Source organism: Peromyscus leucopus, chromosome 4 (assembly GCF_004664715.2).
Source record: "Peromyscus leucopus breed LL Stock chromosome 4, UCI_PerLeu_2.1, whole genome shotgun sequence".
Lineage (NCBI taxonomy): Eukaryota > Metazoa > Chordata > Mammalia > Rodentia > Cricetidae > Peromyscus > Peromyscus leucopus.
The window spans coordinates 52,951,379-52,978,675 of NC_051066.1; the positions used below are offsets into that span (position 1 = coordinate 52,951,379).

General features: G+C 44.0%; 3 protein-coding genes across 3 annotated transcripts in view; all 3 read right to left on the reverse strand.

Moving 5' to 3' along the window:
- Window positions 1–8,736: 8,736 nt before the first annotated feature.
- LOC114700812 (tetratricopeptide repeat protein 30A2) lies at window positions 8,737–12,917 on the reverse strand. Its single transcript, XM_028880599.2, has one exon. It carries the CDS (start codon window positions 12,183–12,185, stop codon window positions 10,191–10,193), a length of 1,995 nt encoding a protein of 664 aa, XP_028736432.1. The 5' UTR covers window positions 12,186–12,917; the 3' UTR covers window positions 8,737–10,190.
- A 77-nt stretch (window positions 12,918–12,994) lies between these two features.
- LOC114700811 (tetratricopeptide repeat protein 30A1) lies at window positions 12,995–16,004 on the reverse strand. Its single transcript, XM_037204893.1, has one exon. The coding sequence runs from the start codon at window positions 15,617–15,619 to the stop codon at window positions 13,625–13,627; it is 1,995 nt and encodes a 664-aa protein (XP_037060788.1). The 5' UTR covers window positions 15,620–16,004; the 3' UTR covers window positions 12,995–13,624.
- An 8,547-nt stretch (window positions 16,005–24,551) lies between these two features.
- Pde11a (phosphodiesterase 11A) overlaps window positions 24,552–27,297 on the reverse strand; it is a 348,364-nt gene continuing 345,618 nt past the window's right edge. Inside the window, exon 20 of the mRNA XM_028880604.2 lies at window positions 24,552–25,021. Within this exon, the coding sequence (XP_028736437.1) occupies window positions 24,866–25,021 (156 nt within the window). The 3' untranslated portion in view covers window positions 24,552–24,865. The remainder of the gene's footprint in view (window positions 25,022–27,297) is intronic.

Genomic DNA, 27,297 nt, shown 5'->3' on the forward strand with positions numbered 1-27,297 from the left:
ACTCAAGTGTTCCCACTTTCGCGCAGTCTCTTATTTCCCTGGATTATCTTTTTGATGGCCATGTTCAGGGTGGAGTCACACGGCTTTGTTCTGGCGCAGCTGCATTGAGTCTGGTCTGTACTCATCCATGTGAACCACACTTATCAATGTAGAGAAGATGAAGGAATAACAGAGCAAGAGGCCTGAGAACTGACTGCAGGGAGAAGGTCAGATCATCGTCATCCGCCTGTGACAAGCTCCCAAACCGCACAGCACTAGGTGATCTTTTGCTGTGCTTTTACTTATGGGAAAAGGGACCCTGGAAGATGAGATGGTCTGACTGTGAAGTCATACAGCTCCCAGGACACACCAACCAGGCTGTCGACGACATTCCCACACAGACCGCACAGTCTCACCCCTACAGTAGTAACCTTCTGTGGGACAGAGTTTTCGGTGTTTACTGTTCATGTGCGGAAAGTGAGAACTGGAACTTATGCTCTTTAAGATCCAGCTTCATAACCCTAAATACACAGGATGCACACAGGGGGATGCCTGCCTAGTCGGCCCACAGCTGCCACATAGATTTAAAAAAAAAATATGTCGATCATCGGACATTTGCTGTTTTATCGAGCTATGTACCGTGGCCCACCAGATCCTCATGAAAGCCGAACACTGAATGTTGCACTGAATTGTGACTACCTCGCCCTTGCCAGACTGATGCCAAGGCTTGCGGTTTCCTTTTAAAGTGACTCCTCAGGGAGAAGGCTGGGGTGTCAAGCCTGTTCCCTGCAGCCGTTCTCTCAGCCCTCTCCTGTGAGTTTTCAAGCCTTGAGGCCCCCTCTGCTGGTGGAATTTGTAATCCACCAGATGGTCTAGTTTGGTGTGTTTGGTGAGCTGGGGAAGGAGGACACCAAAACCAAACCAAAGCAAAACAGCAACAAACCACCCACAGCGCATCAGCACCCACTCTCAGCTTGGCGGATCAGGACTACAAGTTTAGAAGGCTTCAACTATTCTCCCATCAATCTGGCGGGAACCCTCAAGGGCATTCGGCCATTGGTGGCAAAGTGTGGGCTTGTTTTGCTGAAGAGAGGAGGCCTTTGAGAAATAGTCGATAATAGATCAAAATCATGCTTTCGTTCAGTGAAGATCATGGTCCTCCCGAGAATCCTGTGTTCTGTTTACCTCAACCAAGGATTGGTAAACTGCAGTCGCTCAGGTGCCTCTGAGGTGCTCCTGTCAAAGCCAAGCACACTGTATATCACTACTTAGGAATTTTCTCCAATAAAGCTGCAATCAGCCCCGTGCTAAGAGATAGGACCACAAAACTTGATGTAGTATATGTCACATTAAAGCTGACATTTCATCCTATTTCCACAATCTTATGGTCCTTTGGTATGGTGGTATTGTGTTCCCCCAAAATATTGTGCACCCTAATAAACTTATCTGGGGTCAGAGACAGAACAGCCACTAGATACAAAGGCTAGAAAATGGTGGCACTCACACCTTTAATCCTAGCATTACAGAGGTAGATATCCCTCTGGATCTCTGTGAGTTCAAGGCCACATTGGAAACGGCCAGGCATGGTGACACACGCCTTTAATCCCAGAAAGCCAGCCTTTAATCCCAGGGAGTGGTGGTAGAAAGCAGAAAGGTATATAAGGCGTGAGGACCAGAAACTAGAAGCATTTGGTTGGTTAAGCATTTGGCTGGTTAAGCTTTTAGGTTTTGAGCAGCACAGTTCAGCTGAGATTCATTCTGGATGAGAACTCCAGAGGCCTCCAGTCTGAGGAAACAGGATCAGCTGAGAAGTTGGCCAGGTGAGGTTAGCTGTGGCTTGTTCTCTCTCTCTGATCTTCCAGTGTTCATCCCAATACCTGGCTCAGGTTTGATTTTATTAATAACTGTTAAGATTCATGCTACACTTTGGTTTACTGTTCATCTTTCCTTTACCCCAACACACTCAGGAAAACTCCCCCGGTTCAGACTCAACTCCCAGGAAACTGCATTGAAATCAACTGGCATAGATGAATAAAAAAGGCCTTTGTATCCCCATCTCTCTCTGGGACTTGGGGTTTGAGGTATATTGAAATGAGTTGTTTTTCTATTTCATCCTTACAGTCAGCCTTCTCTGAGGAAAATGAAAGCTTATAAAAACACGTTTAATCCACCGTTCCCTACCGAGCAGAATCCAGTCTCTTCCTGCTCTGTGACAGAAGCCACACCTGTGGGAGATGAGAGAAAAGCTGTGCTCCTGAAGTCAGTTCTCTTGTTAAACGTTCCTGGGAAACTAACCCAAGCTTCATTTCTTCAGTAATAAAGATGACCACTGTTCATTTACTGCTGGATGCGTACACTCAATTTCCAGTTAGTTACAACTACAGCCTGTCTGTGGAACTCCAATTATTCACAGTCGAGTGTGTGGTTAGAGCCGCCCCATGGAAGGCCAGTGTGGAGACATCTCACCATGCGGTATGCTCTCTCTGCATAACCTATTGGACCATTTCTGTGGCCCTCAACGAGCGAGTGAATGAATAGCCTTTGGGCACAACTGTAAATATTAAAAACAAAACCAGCAAAACAAACAAACATAAAACTCCCCTTTGGATCACAAGAACTCAGAAATATTTGCTTCAAAATGCAGGTTTTATAATAATGAGCCCCTGGCATTAATTATAAGCTCTTCTCACAAAGGGAGGAATTCCACTAATTACGTTTTCATTTGGTAATATTTGCATAGTACTTTAGAATACAGTGGTTTTGCTTGTTTATGTTGTTTTTGTTTTTTCCTAAAATATCACAATGATCCAGACATGGATGAAGTTCAGCATTGTAATCCTCCAAACCTTCTTACACGGGGGAAAAGTAAGCATGCTCCATCTTAACAACCGCTAATCCTAAAAAAAGATGAATATAAAAGACTTTGGGCCCCATGGGGAGCAGTGGGTGCTCTGTGTTTACCGTGGCTCCCCAAAGAGGCTCTCTCTGACTGGAAGCAGATGGAGGCTCCGCGGAGAGGCAGGTTCCCACTGTGACTGTCACAGCCTGCGCGGTGCTTTGGAAATGACACCAGCCAGGAGATCAGCAACTGGAGTTTAGATTGTGTACAAAGATGGCTTTGATGTGTGTGTGTGTGTGTGTGTGTGTGTGTGTGTGTGTGTAGGGGCAAGACAGCAGGAGCAGTCGTTGAAGTCTGTCTCAAAACAGATACTTTTCCTGGGGATCATAGGAGTAAATCAAATGATCCGACCAGGACCACCTGTTTTGAATTTGAATTTTTGTGTGTCCTTCTTTTATAGGATGGATTAAGTCAACAGTTCAGGATAAGTTGGGCTGGGTAAGTGCTGTGGATGCAGGGCTGAGGGGAATTGTTAGGAAGAACCAAAGGCTTTCCTAGAACCAGGGTTCTCATAAGAGACAAAGCTGAAATAATGCCCAAGGTAGACTAATTTTTCTTGTGGAGAAGATTGGCTTGCTTCATTTCAACACGGAAGTGTACTGCTTGTGAATTAATGCTGCTGCTGTTTTATTTTCATTCTATTATTCCTGAGATTCGCCTGTAAAGGCCGTACATGAATATGGAGGAAACATAAAATCTGCAGCAAGGTTTTTGCATACAAGCCGCAGGTAATACAGGTGTTGGTATTTATCTTGTGTCTTGCCCAAAATAAAGTGAGCAAACTTTAGATTTAGAAGTCGTTCATTTGAGTAAGTCAGTTTAATTTTCTTTCTTTCTTAAAAATATAATTTTTCATTAATTCTTTGAGAATTTCATGCACGTTTTGATCATATTTATCCCCCCTCTGTCCCCAACGCCTCCCAGAGCCATCATCCCTTACCTTCTCATCCCTCTTAACTTCATGTTCCCTCTCGGTTTTGAAATCAGCTGACCACCTGCCCGTCTTATTTGTGCTGCTTACGTACTGATGTGTGTGTGTGTGTGTGTGTGTGTGTGTGTGTATGTGTGTGTTGGTATATGAACATGAGTGCAGTTGCTCCAAGAGGCCAGAAGGTGGCACTGGATCCCTGGAGCTGGTGTTTCTAGTGGTTGTGAGCCAGCTGTGGTGGATGCTGGGAACTGAACTTGGGGCCTTTGCAAGAGCATTCCACTTTAATCACTGAGCTTTCACCCCAGCCCCAAGGAAGCCTCCTTTAAAGAGTTTCTGATAGTTACTCGCAGCATTTAGCAGCTTGAGTCTTCAGATTCCTTCTATGAAAGCCAAAGATTTCTGAAGAATTCTGAAAGGTGTGATAATTAAGGAACATGTTGAGAGGTTTAACCGCTTATAAGATGTATATAAATGGATCAGAATACCCCATACAGAATGCCTTAAGAATGCAGGTTCTCGGGGTTGGGGATTTAGCTCAGTGGTAGAGTGCTTGCCTAGCAAGTGCAAGGTCCTGGGTTCGGTCCTCAGCTCCAAATTAAACAAAACAAAACAAAAAACTGCAGGTTCTCTATTTTGTTCATATGTTTGGCATGAATCATTTTATTCTCAGATGTGCTGCGTTCTACCCTCCACCCTGCATAGGACACCCAGACAGGCACTATGGAGATTGTAGAGAACAGTGGTTCTCAACCTCAGCTCCACATTAGAACCATCTGGGCAGGCTTAAAGATTGACCCCTCAGCCAGGTGAGGTGGCACATACCTTTAATCCCAGCACTTGGAAGGTAGAGGCTGGTGGATCTCCATGAGTTCAAGGACCTCCTGGTCTACAGAGCAAGTTCCAGGACAGCCAGGGTGATGCAGAGAAAATATGTCTTGAAAAACAAAAACAAAACAAAACATTGACCCCTCCTCCCATTCTCGTCTCTATAACCTGAAACACACCCATGAAAGCTGAGGTCCTAGGCATCTCGACACTTTTTGGTTTTCCAGTTGGTTCTGATGTGGAAGCCGAGGATTAATAAAACAAGTGTGTGTGTGTGTGTGTGTGTGTGTGTGTGTGTGTGTGTGTGCACAAATACCAGTAAACCTGTCTTTAGCCTTTTTCTTGGTTTGTACTCACCCCCTCCCCCACTCCACTCCCAAACTAAGATAAATCCAGCAACCATCATCCTGAGAAAGGGCGAGCACTGAGGAGCTTGGCTCAAATGGTTTTTGCAGGTAAAAGGGAAGCTTTACAGAGCCCCAGACTTCTCCAGTGACGCCATTCCGTTCCATCAGTTCCCTCCCACCCCACCCCTGCTCCCCGCTCTCATCCTTCTTAGACGCTAAAGGATTTATCATGTATACCGTAAAGGGCAGTGGTCGGGCAAGCACTCAAAAGAGTTCAAGGCCTCTGCTCTCCCGAGTGCCTCCCAGCCTGTTCACTTGAGGTGCAGGGAGCCTCTGATAGCTTGTTAGTGTATGGTTGGTGGCTGGAAACTAGAATGAAAAATCACCAACTGACCGAAGGGTCATAGAAAAGCGGTTTTTAAGTAAAGAGGTAAGGCTGGGAATTTAGTTCAGGGGAAGAATGCTAACGTCACTGGGTTTGGTCTCCAGTCCTGGGAGGCATAAAAAACAAAAAGGAATCACAGAAGGAGGTGATAGGATTGCATCGCAGATAACTCCACCCCACCCCACCCACAGTATGTTATGTCCACTCAAGAGCCACTGAGTACACTTTTGGAAAGTACGGCATCATCTAGATTGGCTCAGGAATGTACTCATAAGTACATACTGAATCATTCTTCTTAAACTACCAATTATAAAATCAGCAAATGGATGTAGTGGAAGTCATAGATCTGGGAAAGAAATGGTAGGCGTTGATAGAATAATCTGAAGGAAAAAAAATACCTAAAGGGAAAAATGTTATCATGGAGAGAACATAAAAATTCAGCCAGAAACCCCAGATTTTCATTCTCATTTCTCACTCTTGGCTCTTTTGTTTTGGATGAATAAAATTTATCTCTGAGACTCAGTTGTATGATTGAAGAATCGAGCAAGTCCAAGGCCTCTGTGTTCTGGCTTTGCCATTAAACACCTTCCACATGTTGACTTAACAGCAAATTTGTAAGTAGAAGATCTGGTTAGGTCTTATCTGCCAATACTTAAAAGACGACACATCTGGTCGCCCAGCTGGTTTCCCATGGATGTTTGCAGAACATTTTGATACCTTTGCCGACCATCTTATCGTCCATCCTACATACATTATCAAGAAGCGATTCTTAGTCTCTGAGCTGCCTACAACATCCCAACAGTGTAGCTCTTTGTTCTCCCGTATTTTTTCAAGAACGGCTTAATAATGACTCAGGATGAGAATAAAACTTCCAGAAACAAAAGTGCTGTATTAACTGCAGAGGGAGCTTGGTCTTTCCCAGGACACACAAACAATTCTGGCATGTGCCCGGGGCACTGCTTGGCCACCAGGTTTTTCAGCAACCGTCTCCTGAGGGTTTCTTCTTCTCTTTCTTTCTTTCTTTCTTTCTTTCTTTCTTTCTTTCTTTCTTTCTTTCTTTCTTTCTTTCTCTCTCTCTCTCTTTTTCTTCCTTCCTTCCTTTTTTCTTTCTTCTTTTTCTTTCTTTTTTCTTTTTCTTTCTCTCTCTTTCTTTCTTTCTTTCTTTCTTTCTTTCTTCTTTCTTTCTTTCTTTCTTTCTTCCTTCCTCCCTCCCTCCCTCCCTCCCTCCTTCCTTCCTTTCTTTTTTTTTGTTTTTGTTTTTTGAGACAAGGTTTCTCTGCGTAGCTTTGGAGCCTGTCCTGGAGCTCACTCTGTGGACCAGGCTGGCCTTGCACTCATAGAGATCCACCTGGCTCTGCCCCACAAGTGCTGGGATTAAAGGCGTGCACCACTGCTGCCTGGCCTGAGAGTTTCTTTTCATAGTATTAGGGTGTGTCTGCCTCTTGCTGAATCACGTCCTGGCTTAAACATGGAATGGATGGCTTATATTCGCCACAGCCTAGATTCTTTTTGTATGTGAAGGGCATTAGCTATAGGATAGGGCATGGAGAATCCAGAATCAAGAGACTGTGTTTTCGTACAATGAATCCTGAGCAGAAGCTCAACAACCAGGATCTTAGTGCTAAATTTTAACATCTTAAGAGCTTGTGGGCATTTTTAAAAAAACAGCAGTTGCTGGTGAAAAGTTAGTCTCATTTCCCTTTTCTTGGCCACTTATGTCTCCTAATAATTAAAAAGACCAGTGGATGCTGTCTGCTGGGTCTTGCAAGTGTCCTGTTTGCATAGCACACTTTTAGCCATTCATTATTTGGAGCTAATTCATCTAGTCACCATGGTGCATTTAATGCTGGAGCATGCACATTTCACTTTGGGGCCAGAACATGGACTCTTTTTACTTATTCACCTAATCATAGTTAAGCCAGGTTATGGGCAAGGCCTGCTTTATCCCAAAATGCTTCTTTCATGCTATAAACGCACATCTCTATTTCCCCAGTAATTTCCATTATGCTTATTCCTCTAAATTTTGGTAATTTCCCCCTATGAAGATGATTCTGATTCAAATATTTTGTGATGCAGCAATAAGGATTTCAGTCTGTGGTGGATCAAACTAGGACTAAGTCCAAGGGAGCTGATTTACTTGACCAAAATTACCTCAACTAATAGCAGATTCAAGTCTAATCATCCTGCAGAGACTTGCCACCCAAGAGAATACGAAATATTCCATGGATAATAAATTAATTACATTCTGGCCAATGTCTGGTCCTGTGCTTCACTGGAAGATTTTTATGGATACAAAAAAGCAAATATCCTCTAGATTTTATTATATGTAATCTGTGATGCTACAGAGCATTTCAAATCTAAAAATACTATGCATTTAAAGCTGCCACTGTTTTCTTACTGGCATGAAAGTGTTTGACAGGAAAGGATGGAGATTGCTACAAATATGAAGCCCCATGTGTTCTACCAATTACATGGGATTGCGTTTTTGGTGAGTCCTCTTAAAGTCACTTTTTCTCTATGTTCCCTCAATTTACAAAAGGGCATGGTTAAAGAACGCCTAGAGTCACCTTGACATCATAAAGCTCATCTGCCCAGCATCTCCTGCTAAAGGTCAGTGTGCATTCCTCACACCTGGCTGTGCTCTGTGCTGCCGTCAGGACAGTGTCCCTATAACTGACAAACAGGAGAAGATGAACTAGGAAAAGGAGGCTGGGAAGGAAGATAGATTGATTTTTCGTTTATCATGTGATACATTCTGCAGCAGTAAACACCACTATCTCTTAAATAAACCTTTGAAGGCAGGAACAGAAAATGCTCTGTGAGAAAGCCTTATGAACGGAGACTGTCCCCTGCGGTGGGTGACTGTCCTTTGTGGGAGCCTGCAGGCTCTTTCTCTGTATTCAATGAGAGTGTAAGGACTGATGATCCGATTTAGTGAGTTCGTTACAGACACGGCACTGGCATCTGTTACTTCTCCTCTGTGATCCAGGAGACATTTGATGAACTGCTGAGATGTGGACATGAAGGGGATCCATGGTGGGCCGTGAAGTCTATCACACAGCTAAGTCTCTATTACCCCTTCACTTCGCCTGCTTCTCTGTTTCCAGATATTTGGCAGACTTGCAGTTGGGGACGTCACCTCAGGGACAGGAGAGGCTCCATTTATTCCAAGAATAATTGTGTGTTTGTGCATGTGTGGACATGCACATTATAATAGCCTGTCAATAAAAATGCTGAACCAAAAGGTGGTTTGTCATTTTCGGGAATAATTAAGAATAAGTCTCCTCTTCTCAAAAACAAAACAAAACAAAACAAAACAAAACAAAACAAAACAAAAACAAAAACATGCATTATTAGATCAACTGCAAAATGAAATTAAGAGAATTTTTATTTCTAAATATTAACACAATACATAGTTTATGCACAATGGTAGCAGAAAAGAGGGACTGCCTTGTATACATTCACAGCTAGAGTTATATGCAGAAACACCAGGTAAAAATAAAAACTTCAATTTTTTTTAGTAACCAGTAAGTTATGAGATAACATTCCCCTTAATGGTAAACATTTTCGGTAAGCCCAAGTACTAGAACGCATTAATCTGAGATGCAGTTATGTATTTCATTTTGACCAGGCTCATCATTCCAGGTTATAAAAGAAGGCATGTGTCCTTTGTATGGATTTTGCTGAAATAGAGATAGCGCTATTGCCAAAAGTAACTGTAGAAAGGGTCTAGTAGCTGAAAGGATTGTAAGACCCTGAGGAGTAAGAGAATTAAGACTCACAGGCTGTAGAGTGTCTGCAACTTATCCCTTTTTTTTCTTTCTCATTTTCAGTTCAACATTTCTCTCTAAACTAGAAACATTACAAAGCTTCTAAACTCGAGCTTCCAAGGTGGCTCAGTGGGTCAAAGTGCTGCTGGGGAAGCCTGATGATTTGAGTTCAATCCATGAGACTCACAGCAGAAGGGGGAAACCTATTCCCAAAAGTTGTTCTGACTTCTACAACCACATCATGGCACCCACATGCCTACACATACACACCTTTAAAAAAGGAATTTCTACACTTTGTATTTGTAAATATTTATGAGATGCAGTCAACTATGGAAAACCCAAAGCAGAAAGAAATGATAATGTTAATTATAAAACATAAGAACTAACTAACCAAGTACATTATGGAAGAAAATGGAACCATTGGCTAAGAATAACCTGAAGAGAACCTAGGAAAATGATCCTGTCATCCAGTAATTGTCCTTTCAAAATGACTTAGGCCAGCTCCAACTAGACTTTGATTTTGGATGGGGTCCAGAAAGTGGAAGAACTCAAACAACAGTAACAGAAAGGCCCCAAACAAGACCAACCAACAAACCAATCGACCAAAAGAGATAAAAAACCTGGAGGCATATGGCTAAGCATTAGATTTATTGGGCAGCACAATCTACCAAGAGAACAAAGTCTGTCTTCTGTTTCTCTCTGCTGATAGAGAGATGGTTTGCTGTGGTCCAGCAACCGGGTCTACAAGGCAGTCAAATCCACGTGACTGTATACTAGTAACTGACTGAGCCTAAGTCCTCTTTACAGCCCAAAGCAGAAACACTAAGTGCAGTGAGTGTTTTTGCCTCTGCAGAGATGCCGCTGCCGCAGCAATTATGGACTGTGTCTAGTAGCAAGAATGTGGGAGCTTATATCCACACAAGGGTTACGATGGTGGACAGGTTGCTATAGTATTAAGTAGAGTCAAACCTGAAACAAATATAAAAATGCACAGGAAAATAAAAAGAGAGTAAAATATAGATTGGAAAAACTCTAATGACCTTTTCGGAAGTAACTACATATTCCACCCTATGATCTCATAAATCAAAGCTTTCAGTTGTCTGGACTCATACGTGACTGTATTCTTCCCAATGTGCATTCTCTCTTCCTCCAAGGGCTGTTCTATAACAGCAGGGATATTTCTGCCAAAGATTTCACAGTGCTCTAGAAACTGGACACATTCTTGAATAACAGTGTCCCTCAGCATGATGGTATGTTTTGACATGTTTTCTAGCAAGGACAGGAAGCATCTTTTGGCATAATACCACGTATCAGTTCCCAGCTTTTTATGGTAAGGCTCCAGGCTTTTGATAACCCGAGAGATGCCAAAGTCATAGTTTCCCTTGGCACAATAAAGTGTTCCTATCACCAAATTCACAATGCAAAGGTGGTAGATTTTCTTGTCTGGGTCACCATAGGAGAGTTGTTCTTCTTCCTTTTCAATCTTCCTCATCAGCTCCTCAGCTTCCTCATTTTGACTTGTCATAATGTAGGAGACACACAGGTTGGCTAACACAATAGCGCTGACATTCAGGATGTTATCATAATTCTTCTTGACAATGGGCTCATAGAAACCAATGGCCTCTTTGTATTTGTTTTCCTGCATGAAGAGAACATGGGCCACATTCAGCTTCCACACATCATGGTCATTACAGAATTCCACAGATTTGCGGAAGATCTTCTCCACCATTGGATAATTTTCAAGATTCCAGTAGATTTTCGCCTGGGCCATCAGTACAGGGATATACTTCTCAAGAGTTTCATCATATTCATTCACAGCCTTTATGACAACTTCATCATCTCTGTTATGTCTTGCTTCTTGAACTTGCTTAGTGAGTCTCCTGAGCTGCTCAGTCAGCATGCCAGCCAGCCCATCAAGCTTTATGAAAGCCTCTTCAGGAGCTGTCTGGCAAGTGATCATGGCATCCAAGAAGTCATAGAGATAGGGTGTGAGGAACTTGTAAGTCAAATGGGCATTTTCTGCCAGGACATCAGCTGCCAGGTCAAAATACTCATATTTACAGTAGAGCAACAGCAGGTTGCCAAAGGTCTCTGGGGGAAAGGGGTTCTGCTGGAGCAGAAACTGGAGCTTCTCAAAGCCCTCTGTGGGCCTGGCATCCATGTTCATCAGAGCCTGGTTGTGCAGGGTCACAGGGTCCAACTCTTCCTCTGCTCTGGGTGGCATGTCAGTGAGGGCTTCCTGAGCTGCCTCATAGTTTCTCAGTTGGTACTCTATGGCTGCCTTGAGGTTGAAGGCTTCAACCAGAGCAGTCTGGTGAAGGACTATGGTATTGCCCACACTTCGAACATCAATGCCTTCAGTGGTCATGCCCACACCTAGCTCTGGGTGCTGACGGATGCCTCTCTCAATGATGTTGGCGATATGCTTCAGAGCTGGGGCATAGTGCCTGTTGCTATAACAAGCTAAAGCCAGGTTGTAAGATACATCAGGCTGGTAGCCAGAAGCCTGCAAAGCTGCAAAGAACTTGGAACAGGCAGCTTCATAGTGTCCCTCCTTGTAGAGCAGACAACCCATATTGACCAGACTATCTGGATCATTCTCCCCTCCACTGTCTTCTCCGGCTTCCCCACTCAGCAGCTGCTCCACCAGACTCCTGGCTCCTGGCAGGTCGCCCTCGCTGTACTTGATAGCAGCCTGGAGACGAAGGACCCTGCTATAGTAGGTGGGGTTGTCCAGGAGGAAGGCGACCCGCGTGGCCTCTGGATACAGGCAGGCCTTGTACAGAGCCTGGGCCTGGTAGAGGCGGTACTGCTCGAGTTCCGGGTGCATCTGGCTCAGTTGCTCATAGCACTCTGCAGCGAGCTCGAACTCCTGCAGGCGGTAGTAGCAGTAGGCCAGCAGCGACAGCCCGGCGCGGCTGCGAGGACTCTTCTGCAGCTCGGCGCCCAGCAGCTGCACCGCCTCTGAGTAGCGGGAGTCGCGGATGAGCCGGTACACCACCGCCGTGAACTCACCGTCGGGGATCTGCGAGCTGCTCAGCCCCGCCATAACTGTCAAGATTGTGGAGTGTTCTGGTTCCCAGGGCAACAAGCCAACGGAAACGGAAGTCTGGAGGTTTCCTTATGCATCCCGGAAGTTGTTTTGTAACAGAAGGAACCCGCCAGTCTAGGATCGACTGTTGACTGTTTCTTGCGCTTAACGCAAATAGAAAAGTTCCTAACATAAAGCAGTATTTTAGTATTCCTCTGTGTTTCTTTCAGATATAAACTCATCACATCTTGAGTGAACAGGAACAGGTCAAGTAATAATGTAAAAGTGTAATAAATTATTTAAAAAAAAACCCTTTAGTCATAGCCTCTGACATGCCTGCTAGTATTTCTCTACCTAAAGAGATCATTGTGTGTGAATGTATGTAATATATGCCATACATCATATGTATACACACATGCAACTCCCGCATACCTGTAAGTGATCCATTCCTTCTAGAAGACAAAAAGTGCGTGAGTACAATGAGTAGCAAACACCATGGGATTCCCCTGAGAACTAAGAAGACTGTGGCCATGAAGCTGGTAAACAAATTAAAAAAAAAATAGTGCAGGACAGTTTCCATATCATTTAAAAGTACAGAAATATAATTTCATGTAATATTTACATGCCATCAATTTCAGAAGAGACTTCGGTAATGTCAAATAATAGAATGAAGTGTGTTTCGCTTTCCCAAGATGCTATGAGAAGAAACCCTAGTATTCATGTCTTCTAATTTGCTACATAAGTATAGGAATTAAATATCGACTTTTAAAATCACTTGTATTATCAATCATAGCTAACGGTCAATTATGAACACTAAAAATATCAGATATTTTTCAATTATTTATTACCTTCAAACCACAGGACTACACCTTTGCTTAGCAACAAAATTTCACATTGAATTTTGCACATTCTAGGAAAAACCACTAAGAACATAAAAATTATTGTCAAACATTACTTCTCGCTAAAACAAAAACAAACTCCTAAAACCCCACAAAACAAAAAATAACTTTAAAATCTACAAGTGTGCAAAACTTCTACACTACAAATAAAATAATCATGAATGTAAACTGAAGCAGAACATGTACTCTCTGAAATTACTTCCAAAGCTCAAATGTACTATAACTAAGATCCAGGGTCCACGCAAGTCCTCCATGGATGTAATGCTCTTTCCAAACACAATAAAATACACAAGAAAACAAAAATAAAAAGATGCCAACATTATAAACTATTAGATGGTACTTCCTCCGTTCAGTTCTGAAATTTTAAATACATGCTTCTGGGCTCATTTATTACGTACATTTGGTGAAGTTTCTCATGAGGAAAAGCTGCATCTAACAATATACATTTAAAGTAAACAATGTACAATATATAAATTGTATGAAAATGCTAAAGCTTGGAGACAAAAGACAATGCCAAGATAATAAAGCTTTTATAATAAAAGTCATTAACAGAAATTACTATGTATTCCATCCTATGATCTCATAAATCAAAGCTTTCAATTGTCTGGACTCATACGTGACTGTATTCTTCCCAATGTGCATTCTCTCTTCCTCCAAGGGCTGTTCTAAAATAGCAGGGATGTTTCTGCCAAAGATTTCACAGTGCTCTAGAAACTGGACACATTCTTGAATAACACTATCACAAAGCACTATCATGTGCTTTGACATGTTTTCTAGCAAGGACAGGAAGCATCTTTTGGCATAATACCACGTATCAGTTCCCAGCTTTTTATGGTAAGGCTCCAGGCTTTTGATAACTCGAGAGATGCCAAAGTCATAGTTTCCCTTGGCACAATAGAGTGTTCCTATCACCAAATTCACAATGCAAAGGTGGTAGATTTTCTTGTCTGGGTCATCATAGGAGAGTTGTTCTTCTTCCTTTTCAATCTTCCTCATCAGCTCCTCAGCTTCCTCATTTTGACTTGTCATAATATAGGAGACACACAGATTGGCTAACACAATAGCGCTGACATTCAGGATGTTATCATAATTCTTCTTGACAATGGGCTCATAGAAACCAATGGCCTCTTTGTATTTGTTTTCCTGCATGAAGAGAACATGGGCCACATTCAGCTTCCACACATCATGGTCATTACAGAATTCCACAGATTTGCGGAAGATCTTCTCCACCATTGGATAATTTTCAAAGTTCCAGTAGATTTTCGCCTGGGCCATCAGTACAGGGATATACTTCTCAAGAGTTTCATCATATTCATTTAAAGCCTTTATGACAACTTCATCATCTCTGTTATGTCTTGCTTCTTGAACTTGCTTAGTGAGTCTCCTGAGCTGCTCAGTCAGCATGCCAGCCAGCCCATCAAGCTTTATGAAAGCCTCTTCAGGAGCTGTCTGGCAAGTGATCATGGCATCCAAGAAGTCATAGAGATAGGGTGTGAGGAACTTGTAAGTCAAATGGGCATTTTCTGCCAGGACATCAGCTGCCAGGTCAAAATACTCATATTTACAGTAGAGCAACAGCAGGTTGCCAAAGGTCTCTGGGGGAAAGGGGTTCTGCTGGAGCAGAAACTGGAGCTTCTCAAAGCCCTCTGTGGGCCTGGCATCCATGTTCATCAGAGCCTGGTTGTGCAGGGTCACAGGGTCCAACTCTTCCTCTGCTCTGGGTGGCATGTCAGTGAGGGTTTCTTGGGCTACCTCATAGTTTCTCAGTTGATACTCTATGGCTGCCTTGAGGTTGAAGGCTTCAACCAGAGCAGTCTGGTGAAGGACTACAGTGTTGCCCACACTTCGAATATCAATGCCTTCAGTGGTCATGCCCACACCTAGCTCTGGGTGCTGACGGATGCCATGCTCAATTATATCAGCGATATGCTTCAGAGAAGGGGCATACTGCCGACTGCTGTAATAAGCCAAAGCCAAGTTGTAGGAGAGGTCAGGCTGGAAGCCAGACGCCTGCAGGGCCGCTAAGAACTTGGAACAGGCAGCTTCATAGTGTCCCTCCTTGTAGAGCAGACAACCCATATTGACCAGACTGTCTGGATCATTCTCCCCTCCACTGTCTTCTCCGGCTTCTCCACTCAGCAGCTGCTCCACCAGGCTCCTGGCTCCTGGCAGGTCGCCCTCGCTGTACTTGATAGCAGCCTGGAGACGAAGGACACGCGTCTGATAGGTGGGGTTGTCCAGGAGGAAGGCGACCCGCGTGGCCTCTGGATACAGGCAGGCCTTGTACAGCGCCTGGGCCTGGTAGAGGCGGTACTGCTCGAGTTCCGGGTGCATCTGGCTCAGTTGCTCATAGCACTCTGCAGCGAGCTCGAACTCCTGCAGGCGGTAGTAGCAGTAGGCCAGCAGCGACAGCCCGGCGCGGCTGCGAGGACTCTTCTGCAGCTCGGCGCCCAGCAGCTGCACCGCCTCTGAGTAGCGGGAGTCGCGGATGAGCCGGTACACCACCGCCGTGAACTCACCGTCGGGTACTTTGGAGCTGCTTTGCCAAGCCATAGCCGCCAAAACTGGAGCGCGTGCTAGTTTCCAAGGCAACTAGGTAACCGGAAACGGAAGTTTATGGGGGGTGTTTTTGTGAGGTAGAGAGAATCCGTTAGGTATGAAGAGCAATCATAAACACAGTCTCTGAATTTTTGTTATATGTTATAAGAGTTTAAACTGGGTAGAGACAGAAGTTAGAGAGGGGATAGAAAACTACGTCAAGCAATCCAGACACAGAAATTCCTGTTTTCTCCCAGCATGCACCATTATCATTCCCCATGGGACCTGGCTGCTTTGCATTCTGGGAATTGTAGTCTCATTTCAAGAAGACGTAACCGTGTGTACTTTTGACGTGAACTGACTTCTTTATATGTGTTTTTGTTTGTATAGTCAAATAGAAAAAGATCATACGAAGTCATTTAGGCCTGTAATACGAGTGTTAGACTTCCCCCTACTCGTTAAAATGGCGTGTTGCTTGGGGGCTAGATGTTGCGACCTTTCTGTGGAATGACAGTGGCCTCCTTAGGGCCTGGAGTACCTGGAGGGTTTTTGAGGCTTGTACACTGTTTGGGGGCAATGATATTTTTCCTTTTACCTTGTATACTTTGACATATCCTAGAATTACGTTTTTGTGCTGACCTAAGTGTATATTTCGTAACCGCACAGTGACCACATATTCTGTGCCAACTAGAAGATAATCTCTAATGGCTGTTTTGGTTTTGAAAATCAGTTTATTGAGAACATAACAAGCAAAAGTAAAGTAATAAATAGCAAGTTGCAGCTAGAAACATCACATAGATAATTCAATATAACCAAATTGGGGTCTTACAAATATTTAGTTGAAATCAGCTAGGGAAGATTGAGGAGGTTAGCTGAAATTCCAGTGAGAGTCCTAGGCAGAGTAGAATCTCTCATTGGGTAACTGTTCCAAGTAAAATAACATGTAAAGGAGCAGATAGATAAGAGCATCAAGTCAGGTCTTTCCAAATCTATCTTAGAAATGACTATAGCAAACCTTTTGAAAGAGTCATACTTGAGTTCCTGACCCAGCGTTCTGGGCAGAAGGACCTCTCCATCACCCCTATTGAGCTTACATATTGATTTCCAAGATGGAGGCAGAGAGAGCGTGGCACTTGGATGCTGGGAAATCTCAAAGCTCATCTCCAGTGACATATCTCTTCCAGCAATGCCACACCTTCCCAAACAGTTCCACCAATGGGAGACTAAGTGTTCAAATCTATTGGCCTATGAGGGACATTCTCATTCAAACCACCATAGAGGTTGAACCATGATAACCAAGAACTAGGTTCCATGGGAAACAGTGAGTGGCAAATACTTCAATATGCATGTCTCCATTAATTTGTAAAGGACTGCCAAGTGTGGGCACCAAGTGTGTATGAGGAAAGATTACTTTTTAAAAATAGAAACAACCAACTAAATTGGTGTGGGCAGTAGACTTTGGGCTTCCATGTCTCAACTGCAGTTTCAGATGTACAGTGACCAGTGAGGGTTGCCCATCTCTTAGTCACCCAGTATCACAAGGAGAAGACTTGATTAGGTGTACAATCGCTCATATCATAGAAGGACCGAGGTCATGTACTTTTTCAGCCTTCACTCTTGCTGAGAATTAGCAGCGATGTGACTTCTTGGATGCCATTAGACAAGGAAAAATTTAATGCAATCAATAAGGAAGGAACAAATTGTACCCATTTTGTATGTTGGAGAGTGGGTCTTTGGCCCACCAAAGATCTCCACTGAAAGCAGTCAAGGAGTACTCCTGTATCTCCACTTGAGCTTTCTTTTACCCTGTTTCCTGGTGTACCCTCTTAGGTGAAGTCTGGTGGGGGGATGTGTCCTGGCGCTCAAATCTTAAGGAATACAATTCATCCTTTCCTTGACAATTGGTAGCCTGTCGGACATTTGTTCCTTGGAAACTCACACTCAATATTTAAAAATCTTTATGCATAGACTATCATTTTGAATAAGGTGGTATTAAATTTAGTAAACATGAAAATAAAAAATGCCCTTTATCGGCTCAGTTTCTCTCTGTTTGCAGAGCTGTACCTACATTATGAAACCATCCACCTTCAAATGACTTTTTAGAGCCCACACAAAAAAATGAAAGGGCTGTCGGCTTTCCCCCAAATTTCTTGGCTACCTACAGGGATCATCTGGGTTTCTCCTCTCTGTGTTGGTACCTGTCTGTGAGCATGGCAGCTGAAGAGCTCGGGAGGGTGGCCATTTTGTGTCCTTCTTCTTATTTCATGGAAAGCTGCTCAAGTGGCCTGGCTTGAAAAGAGCAGGGCATTTGGCTTAGACAGATGGAGGGCAGGGTCATTTTCAAAATGCAATGAGTACACCAGTCCCACTGTGAAATTGGCATGACCATAACCACTGCTGTGAGAGGCTGACTTTTATTTGGTCTCTGATGGGCAGTTAGGGAATAGTTTCATTGTTTATTTATTTATTTTTTTTGATCGGGGGAAATGAAAGGAGGTCCTTTAATTAATGATGGAAAGCCTGGGTAGAATATTATGAAGTATTAAAGATCATTTTTTTTTGTTTACAATAGGGTCTTGAAAAGCTGGAGTATACATCAAAAGCAAATCTGCATTACTACTTTTTCTCAGCAACAGGACATGTCGTGGTGCTTATAAAGTGCTAGAGACATGAAGAAAGCAGTTAATGATTGACAGACTAAGGAAGGCATAATTACCATGAAGAGTTCAATTTAGGCAAAAATATCAGAGCTAAAAGCATGTTTGGTTCTTAGCATACTTCAGTTCTTCCGTCAAAATACAAAGCGATCAAATGTCTAATGTGTTGAGCGTTACAGTTCTCTCTTACAGTTAACTGGGAAGTACGTTGTCTTGCCCAATGAATGTGATCCTTTGTGGTTGGTACATTGTTAATCCATGAGTGTTTCACACACAACCATGTGTAAGAAGAGTTTCCCCTGGGGAAGGAAGTCCTTTGCAAAGTTATTATTTTCTTTCCCCAGATGGTTCCTGACCATTTTCTTCAGGATGGCCAGTTTGGGAGCTCATCCCCATGGATTCTAGTCTTCTCAACCCCATCTCCACCCTGAACAGAGAAGCAATGAATAATTTAGTGCCAAATTTGTAACGCCATCGGCGGACTCTTAGGAGCCAGAGTTCAGTCTTTTGAAGCTTTGGGGACATCTGTATGCCGAGTCAACAAGGGTTCATCACGCTTAGCTGGAAAGCCGTTTCATCTCATTAGGGGCTCACCTTTCAGAAGAACCTTCCTCAATGTCGAAACAAGATCTCTTTCTTAAATGGACTCTGATTTTGATCAAGTAGCTTGTATTTTAAGATTTACAGCGTCACCAAATTAACCTATCTGGATTGTGTAGTAGTGTTGTGGTTTACAGAAGGGGTTCACGGAGAAGGCCAAACTGTGGCTCCAGGTTGGTGAAACAATCGACCAGACTTTCAAACAAAGAGCTACTCCAAGCCCCAGAGCTCATGCGGTACTTGCATCACCAGGCCCGCTTTGCCTAACTTCCCTCCTTAATCCCCGCAGACCTTCAGTGGGTTAGAGATTCTTATTTCCAACTCTGCAGAACCGCATGCTGCAATAAACCAAGGGGCCACGGGTTGCAGCAGGCGGCGCTGGTGATTGCTTACACAGTCCAGTAGAGGGCCACACTGCACCTCTTCCCTCTCTCCCTGGGTGCCTCCTCCCCAGTCCTTTGAATGGGCTTTGGATTGTTTGTTGCAGTTCGTTCTGATAGAACAGGCACGATGGTGTAAGATTTTCAAGGTTTAAGCACAGAAGCCATTGCATACTTTTATCACATCACTGTGGCTGTCAGTCCCGTGTAGATATGACACCCCCCCTTCTGTAACTGCCCATGCAAATTTAAGCAATGCACAGAGGGTGCAGGTACCAGCTTTTGGCTGCAGAATTGTCCTACCTCCAGAAAACCTTCAACAATTGAAAAAAAAATCTTTTATTTTAAAAGTGAGGTCCCAAAGTTAACGAGCTAAATTGCAAGTATTAGAATGCACATGTCCTTCTTCCAGCCCTCAACACAAAGATTATTCCAGAGTGTTAGTTAAACATGAAGCATTTTATTAAAAACAAGACGTTTTCATTTTCTTAAAGCAGCCTGTTTCAAAGCTGTGGGTAGTTGCTTCTGAAACGGCCAAGTAGCATTTAACCCAAGTGTTCTTACAATACAGCATTAGCCTGGGAACCACGCAAAGAAAGGAACTTGACGCAAGCCCGCGGACAACAAACGTATTTCCCTTCTTTTGTGTAAAACAACAGTCATTAGGAAACAAGTCAGTAGGGGATTCTCTTTAGACCATTATAAATAAAGATAAAATGGCAAAAGCAAGAGCCCTCCAAGGGGATGGGACTCAGTAAACTGGACTTCTCTCTCCACACTGTGCTATGCTTTAACATTTCTCTAAGTATGGTTTAATCTAAGTCTGTACTGAAGCCAAAGGAAACTGAGCACACTAACACACATCTCCACAGAAACGAACACAGGCAAACGACGGCCTCGAAGAAGACGCCTTTTCCTCACAGCAGGTAGTTCATTTGCTAAACAAACATTTCTGCACCCATGTACACGTTCAATAAAATAACATTGGTTGGTCCAGATTGATACATAGATGAACATTTGCCTTTAGTGCTGCTGAGAGAGACGCAAACACACAAGGACATTCAAGATCAAAGTATGTACAACCTAAGATCACATGAACGTAACACTGGGCACTGCCAAGCCTAATGCCCTTCATGGAATTCTCCAGACACACCTTGTTTTATTTCTGCCATCCATGTTCTATCACTGTTCACTTAAGACGAGGGTTCTCAGCCTTCCTAATGCTGTGACCCTTTCATACAGCTCCTCACGTTGTGGGGACACATCCCCCCAACCATAAAATTATTTTCATTGCTACTTTATCACTGTAATTTTGCTACTGTTAAGAATCATAAGGTAAATACCTGATACAACGTAGGGTACCTGATATTTGATCTCCAATGGGGTTGTGACCCACAGGTTGAGAACTGCTGATTTAGGAAGCATGTGACACTTTGGCCTTCTAGTAGCCAGACTTAACCTTTAAGTTCTTAGTGCATTTGGGGTTTGGGAGCTCTTGACACTACATGGTGGAATAACAATTCCAGATTGTTACTGTGAAACAGAGCAGGAAGTCACTAAGGGAGGCATGGCAGAGCTTTCAGGGTCCCCAATTCGGTTACGTTCAGTCGCTTTAATGAATCTGTTGTCATTTCCCCCACGGCAACACATTTTTCCTTAGGTTTGAATTTCATCCAAACAGGTTTAGATTTCTGCTGCACTTGAGAGGAATTGTTTCTATTACTGGAGGGTACCACTGCAGTTTTTTTGGTCTTTTCTGTGACTCACAAGGGTCAGTAAGAGAAATGGGTTTAAAAATAATGGTACTGCAAAGTAAATCGAGTAAAATCAGTCTAAATGACTTAAGTCATTAAAGTATGCTAAATTTTGATATACAGAAAAGGCAACTGAATTCCAGAAACATACTATTGTTACGGCACTAATAAAAAAATGCTAAGATCATTTTAAATCTAAGATATTTGCAAGCCTAAAGTATCTGGAAGCGTGTAGGCCCTCAAGTTTCAGAACCAGACATGTACCATTTTTACTTTCGCTGGGTGTCTATAAATTCACGTCTAAACTAATGATTCCCATATGGGATTCAATGACATGAGATAACCTAGAGCTGTTGTTTATGAAATAAGAGAATACACACTTACAGGCAGGTGTTGGTGACTGTTTCATCCACGTTCATTAGAGGCCGGCTCAGACACTTCGTCGGAAGGGTGTTTTTGAGTCTACTCCCTCTGTGTGCAAACGTTTACTCTGTCTTCAGTGGGATAACCACTCTCTCAAGTTTGCCTCTATTTTATTTGAGCAGCAGAAAGAAGAAAATTACCTGGATGAAGTTTCAAAAGCAAAGCATAGCTTGGTCCTTTGGTGCAGAAACTGAATAAAAGTTGGGACTTTTATTTAACAGACAGAAACCTGAAGCGCTGCAGAGTCCCAAGATGGTGGGCCCATTGGCGGCCAGTTAGGACGCAGTCCTGTTCTGCGGTGTACTGGTAGGGACCCTTGGTGGTTTGCCAAGCTTCCTCACCTACCAGGATCACCAGCTGTGTTATAGGTTGTGCAGATATTAGCTACATACTTACTAATATGAATAGATACAACTTCTGAAAAAATACATCTTATACAAAAGTAGGATGTAGTCATCTCAGCTGTTGGTGCCGAGAGACCTGAGGAAGCAGACAATTTTGTCTGTTGAGTCGTCCCCCCCCTTTGAAGAGGGCTCACATTTCAAATGCTTTCTCCAGCAGAAAACAGTGGAAAACAAGGATTGGGAAGTTTCCTCGTTCTGTGCTTTGGAAAGGTGGACGAGGATCGCACATAACTCACGTTCATTGGGAAAGAAATCATTTTACAAGGGCTTTAACAATGCCTTCGAGTCCTAGAATTCCAACCTCTGACCTCTAGGGTTTGGCATCAAGAGGGCTCCTACATCTCTCCCACTTCTCCACAGTCATGGAGGAACAGACCCGGGACATTAGTCAGCAGTTTCTGAATCCTGACCCACAATAGGAGAGATACCTTGAGACAGGAGAAATAGATGGAGGCAATTACAACCAGCTACTTGATTGATGGTTGACATTGTCAGGGCTCCACTGTCTGGCAGATTGCAATGGTGTTGAACTCCCTTTGCTACCAATGGATGTTGCTATTGGCAACCGTGCAGTGAAGCCAATAAAAAGGCAAGAAGATGAGAGGAAAACTCAACCTTAGTGGAAGCCGTGGGGTTTGTGCTATAAATTATGTTGCCCTCAGCAATATGTAGCATCAACATTCAGGGTGGAGGGGAGCGGCTGTCTCACTGCTGCCGGCCGTCTCTGGAAGACACTGGGTCCAGTTTTATCGTAAAGCACGTGCTTGAAATTTTTTGCTTTAGATGGACTGGCATCCCCCTTTCCGGTTATTTATTTATTGTTAGGAAGGGTAACAGATGTGGGCTCACGGCAGCCTCATGTGGACTGATTCTCGATTCCCGTCCTCGATATAAACGGGATGTGATGGTGCGGCGCACTACCCAGAAACACCTGCGCCGCTTCGGAGCTGCAGACACACAGTGATCTTGCAGACCGGGTCTGTTCCTAACTCCACCCACCCTTTGTTCCTCACCTGAAGGAGGGAGACAGCTCTGCAGAAGCTATTTTCCTTTATAGCGGAGTGATTCAGAAAACTGGCTTAATAAAATCCATAAATCTGCACAGCCTCCTCTTACCTGCTCTGCGGAGGCAATTTTTTCCTGCACTCATTCCCCCCAGTCTCCCCAGCCTTCCCTGCAGACACAGCTGTAGAGGGCAGCTAGCAGCGTTATTTCTTAGTGTGCCCGCCCCTTCCTTCTCTCCTTTGTCAGGCTTCTCCCTGTGTAATTGTCTCTCTTTCCTGCTCAATTGATGACCTGATTCTGCACCCTCATTTTTTTGGGGAGGGGGAATGTAAGTGCCTTTTGTCTTTGTTTGGATCGACTTTCACCTCTCCTTAGCAGTTGTCTTAACCATCTGCCTTGGTCCCTATCTTCTGGCCCCACCCTTTGCCTGGTTTATATTTTATTGTCTTTCTTGCCATAACAAATCTGCCTTCCTCCTTGCCAGCTCACTCCCCTCCTGTTTTGGTACCTTCATTTTATCCCCCCATCTTCAAACATCTGACCACCATTTCTTTTGGATGTGAGTAAAGTTAATAAACTGAGAGTGATCAGTGAAAGTAAGCAAAAAATGTTGTGTAAGTGTTTGATAGTTTAGAGCTGGGCTGACTCTCAGGTTTCACATCCCCGGGAATTTTTCAGAGTGCTCAGCATCTCTCTCTCTCTGGAGCACTATGTATGTGAATAAAGAGATGACGATTTGTAGGGGCTCTGGACCCTCAAGACCTGTGGGCTCTGAACCCCAAGTCCGGCTCCAAACAGAAGACCTCAGCTTTCAGCTATCTTGTGTCCTGGGGAGTCCTGGAAAGTTTGTTTGGACAACTGATTTTAATGTTAAGATTTCTGCAGATAAGTTCCTAGTGTAATTTCACTTGACAATGTGGGAAACAGAGAGATGTAGCGACCTGTCCAAAGTCACCCAGCTCATGATGCAAAGCGAAGGACAGCATATCCAGTGTTTTTTGTTAAGACAGACCTTGTCCATAGTGCCTCCAGTGAAATGGGCTTCAGAGCGGCTTTCTAGTCACCGCATCTACTTAAAATAGCTTTTCTACCTAGTATAGATCTGACTTCCTAGAGGATATAGGTTGTATAGATGTTATCTCATGGCCTTTCTAAAATATTCTTTTTTTTTTCACTTAAGGAAAAATTTTAAATTGAGGTACCTTAAATTTTTATTCCCAAACTTTTTCACCTCAAGCTAGTCTGTGCTCAGTGGCAGGGCTCCTCTGGGCCTGGGAAATCTCTCTCCCTGTTGGAAGCAGCTCCAGTGTGGTACGTATGGCTGTAGATTCCCCTTCACCTTGGCTTTAATAAAATTATTAATCCATCCTGCTAGGCTTGATCTACAATGAAGGCCGGATTCCAAAACTGAAGAAGCGAACCATAATCTCACTGCAGAGTAACAGATCCTGTGTAACATCAACCTGACAAACACACCCACTGCGTTCCTACTGTGGACTCTTTGGGAAGACTGGGGTCAGTTGGTGCTCATATGGGGGAGGGCGGGCTCATCCAACAGGCAAATGAGACCAATGGCCTAGCGCATCCCTAAGAAACAGTCGGATTAGAAATAAAACACCTAAGAGGCAAATCTGGATTCCTGGGACTGTCTGGCACAAAGGTCTGCTCCAGGAGAGACTGCAAAGAAGGGAGGTGCTTTTAACAGAAAAGAGCCAAACATAAAGCAGTGTTAGTGACGCTTTTACCACGGCGTCCCCTCAACTCAGCACGGGTGGGGCTGACAGCCCTCAGGTTCACGGATCCAAACCCAGTAGTGCGGGTTCCTCGCGGAGAGTCGAGGGTCAGGTTCTCTGCCCGACTCCGTCCTTCAGCCTTCCGTTCCTCTGCTGCCAAGCACACTTCCAGGTGCGCGTCCTGGTCCACACTTCAGGACTGTCTGAGCCGAAAGGAAAGATGGATGTGGCCGCGGAAGCAGGTCCTTCGGGCTGCAGAGGACCCTCCAGGCCACAGGGTTGCGCAGAGGCTCTTGAGTGGTCTTCTACATTCTGTCCTCGCCCGCCACCGTGAGACTCGCAGGGGCCGGGGAGGCAGCAGAGAGCTGCAGTCTGTTTTGGTGTAACTCTTCCCACTTCCTCCGGTTGGCAGCCACTGAATCCAGCATGGGCTTCAGCTTCGCATTGACCTTCACCAGGGCCTAGAGCAAAGGAGAAAGGGTGGAGAGAGAGGAACCCGGGTCATGGATGTGCACGCTCTCCCCGCTTCTGTGTATAAGGGGAATGGAAACCGGTTATATGAAAGGCAATGACTACTCTGGTACACAAATGATTGCTGAGAAGCAGGCATGCGTGCACCACTACCATGTTCTGTTCGTAGAGCCCGTGTATTGCTCAAGGGAAAGGCAGCCTTGGAGAGTCTGTGTGAGGTTACAAGTACGTCAAACAAAACAGAAGACAAAGATGCAGGTCACCCTTATCTATCGCTAACCGGAGCTTTGCCTGCCAGGGAGAGCTTTGCCTGCCAGTAGACTGTGAACTTCAATTTTTCAAAAATGAACTTGCAATGGCTCTGCCACAGAGGCCTGATGAACTTTCCCACGTTAAGAAAGACGAGGGAAATTCCTAAGAGGAGGGACTCGTTGTCCAAAGGCAAAATGAGTGGGGGGTCGTGCTGAACACACACACACACACACACACACACACACACACACACACACACACGGAGTGACGTAGGTCTGAATGGTGTGAAAGGGCAACAGTGCCCTGAGTGTTCTTCTGGGTGTGTGTGGGGGGGGAGGGGAGGTCTTCATGGCAGCCTGCTGACATGACTTGTTTGTGTCTCCCCCAGAGTCCTGCCCTTCCTTGTGTCTGGTCAGCTTGGCTGCAAGTCCTCTTTTTTACTTTTCTGAGTGTTCCTGACTTCGCCCCTTTAGACCTTATATTCCCTTTCACCCAAACATCTGTTTTCACTCTAGTAGTAACACGTAAGGAGACAGATAATGACGGGAAGGGAAAGGGGCGAGGAAGAGAGAGGAATGGAGAGGAGTGTCGGGGATGAGGAGAGGGAAATGTGGGCCTTGATCAGACAGGGTAGACGGGTCACCAAGCTCGTGAAACTGATGCTTCAGGGTCCCCAGCTGCCCCAGAGCCAGAGGTCCTTCTAAATACTCCCTTTTGGGTTTAATTTATCCTTTTGAAGAGAAGAGGTCCCTACTTGCAAGTGGTTTGAGTGACTTCTGACCTCAGAAGCCCTGGATGGCCCCTGGCAGTGGAATGAGAATCCCGACAGCATGCTGTCTCCTTTGAATTTGATGTGCAAGAGACTTCTGCAGCTTTGGAATCAGTCTACCAGAGATGGGGCACTATGGGGGGGGGGCAGGCGTTGAAGACATTGCCCATGAACTGGGGCCAGAAAGCTCAGGCTGATTATCAGTAGATAACTATCTTACAGGCCACAGGGGCCTGGAGAACACCCTGCCCAACTTGGAAAGCCTCATTTTCTCTGTCCTATTGGGACGTTTTTAAACTTAAGCTGTAAAATTAAAAGTTTAGAGATCTTCTTCTCTCTGTTAAATGCTTTTTATTTATTTGTTTTCTTGTGGTATTAGGGAACAAACCCAAGGTCTTGTACATGCAGGGTAAGTGCTCTGCCTCTGAGCTCTAACCTTAGTCCTAATACTTTGTCTTTCTTTCCCCTGTATTTGAATAAGTCTTACTGTTTATTATGAAAGACTTCAAGATACTCGACCAATGAAATATGATTAGCAAAAACATCTATCAAGTATCTACATGTACATAAATATAAATAATAAATATCAGTATCACATAGAACATATATAGCAGAGCACTCTCTAGGTGTGCCCAGCGGCTAAGGAGTGGCCTGCAGCTCTCATCTGAAGAACAGTAAGTCCTATAGACGGCAGAGTGCCCTTCCCTAAGCATGCCTCAGATGACTGGTCAGTCAACCTGACCTACCCCCTAAACATATCCGATGAACGGTGAGACTCTTGCTGGTTGAGCTAGCTCTTCTCTTCACATCGATGCTCTGTAATATTTATTCTCATCCATCTCCTACCCCGCTCTCTCTCTCTCTTTTCTCTGTGTTCTTGTGTGTGTGTGTGTGTGTGTGTGTGTGTGTGTGTGTTCTTTCTGGTGATCTTTGTCACATTGACTAGAAACATCTCATCTAAAAGCTGATGTACCGTTTATTTCATATGTGAATAAGGCAAAGCAACATAATAACCCAGTGACTAAAAATTCCCTGTATTTCCACTAGAAAAACGCAGATGCCCAAATCCTGCTCAATGCTCAGTGTTTGTTTGTCTGTTTGTTTATTTATTTATTTTTTTAATTTTTGACAACAGTGTGAGGCAGCGATGACTGCCATGGTCTTATTTAGTGTGCCTTGGCACGGGCTCCTCTTTATTCTGATCAAGCCTTTTAATTAAACTGACTACTGTAATTCCTATGGAAA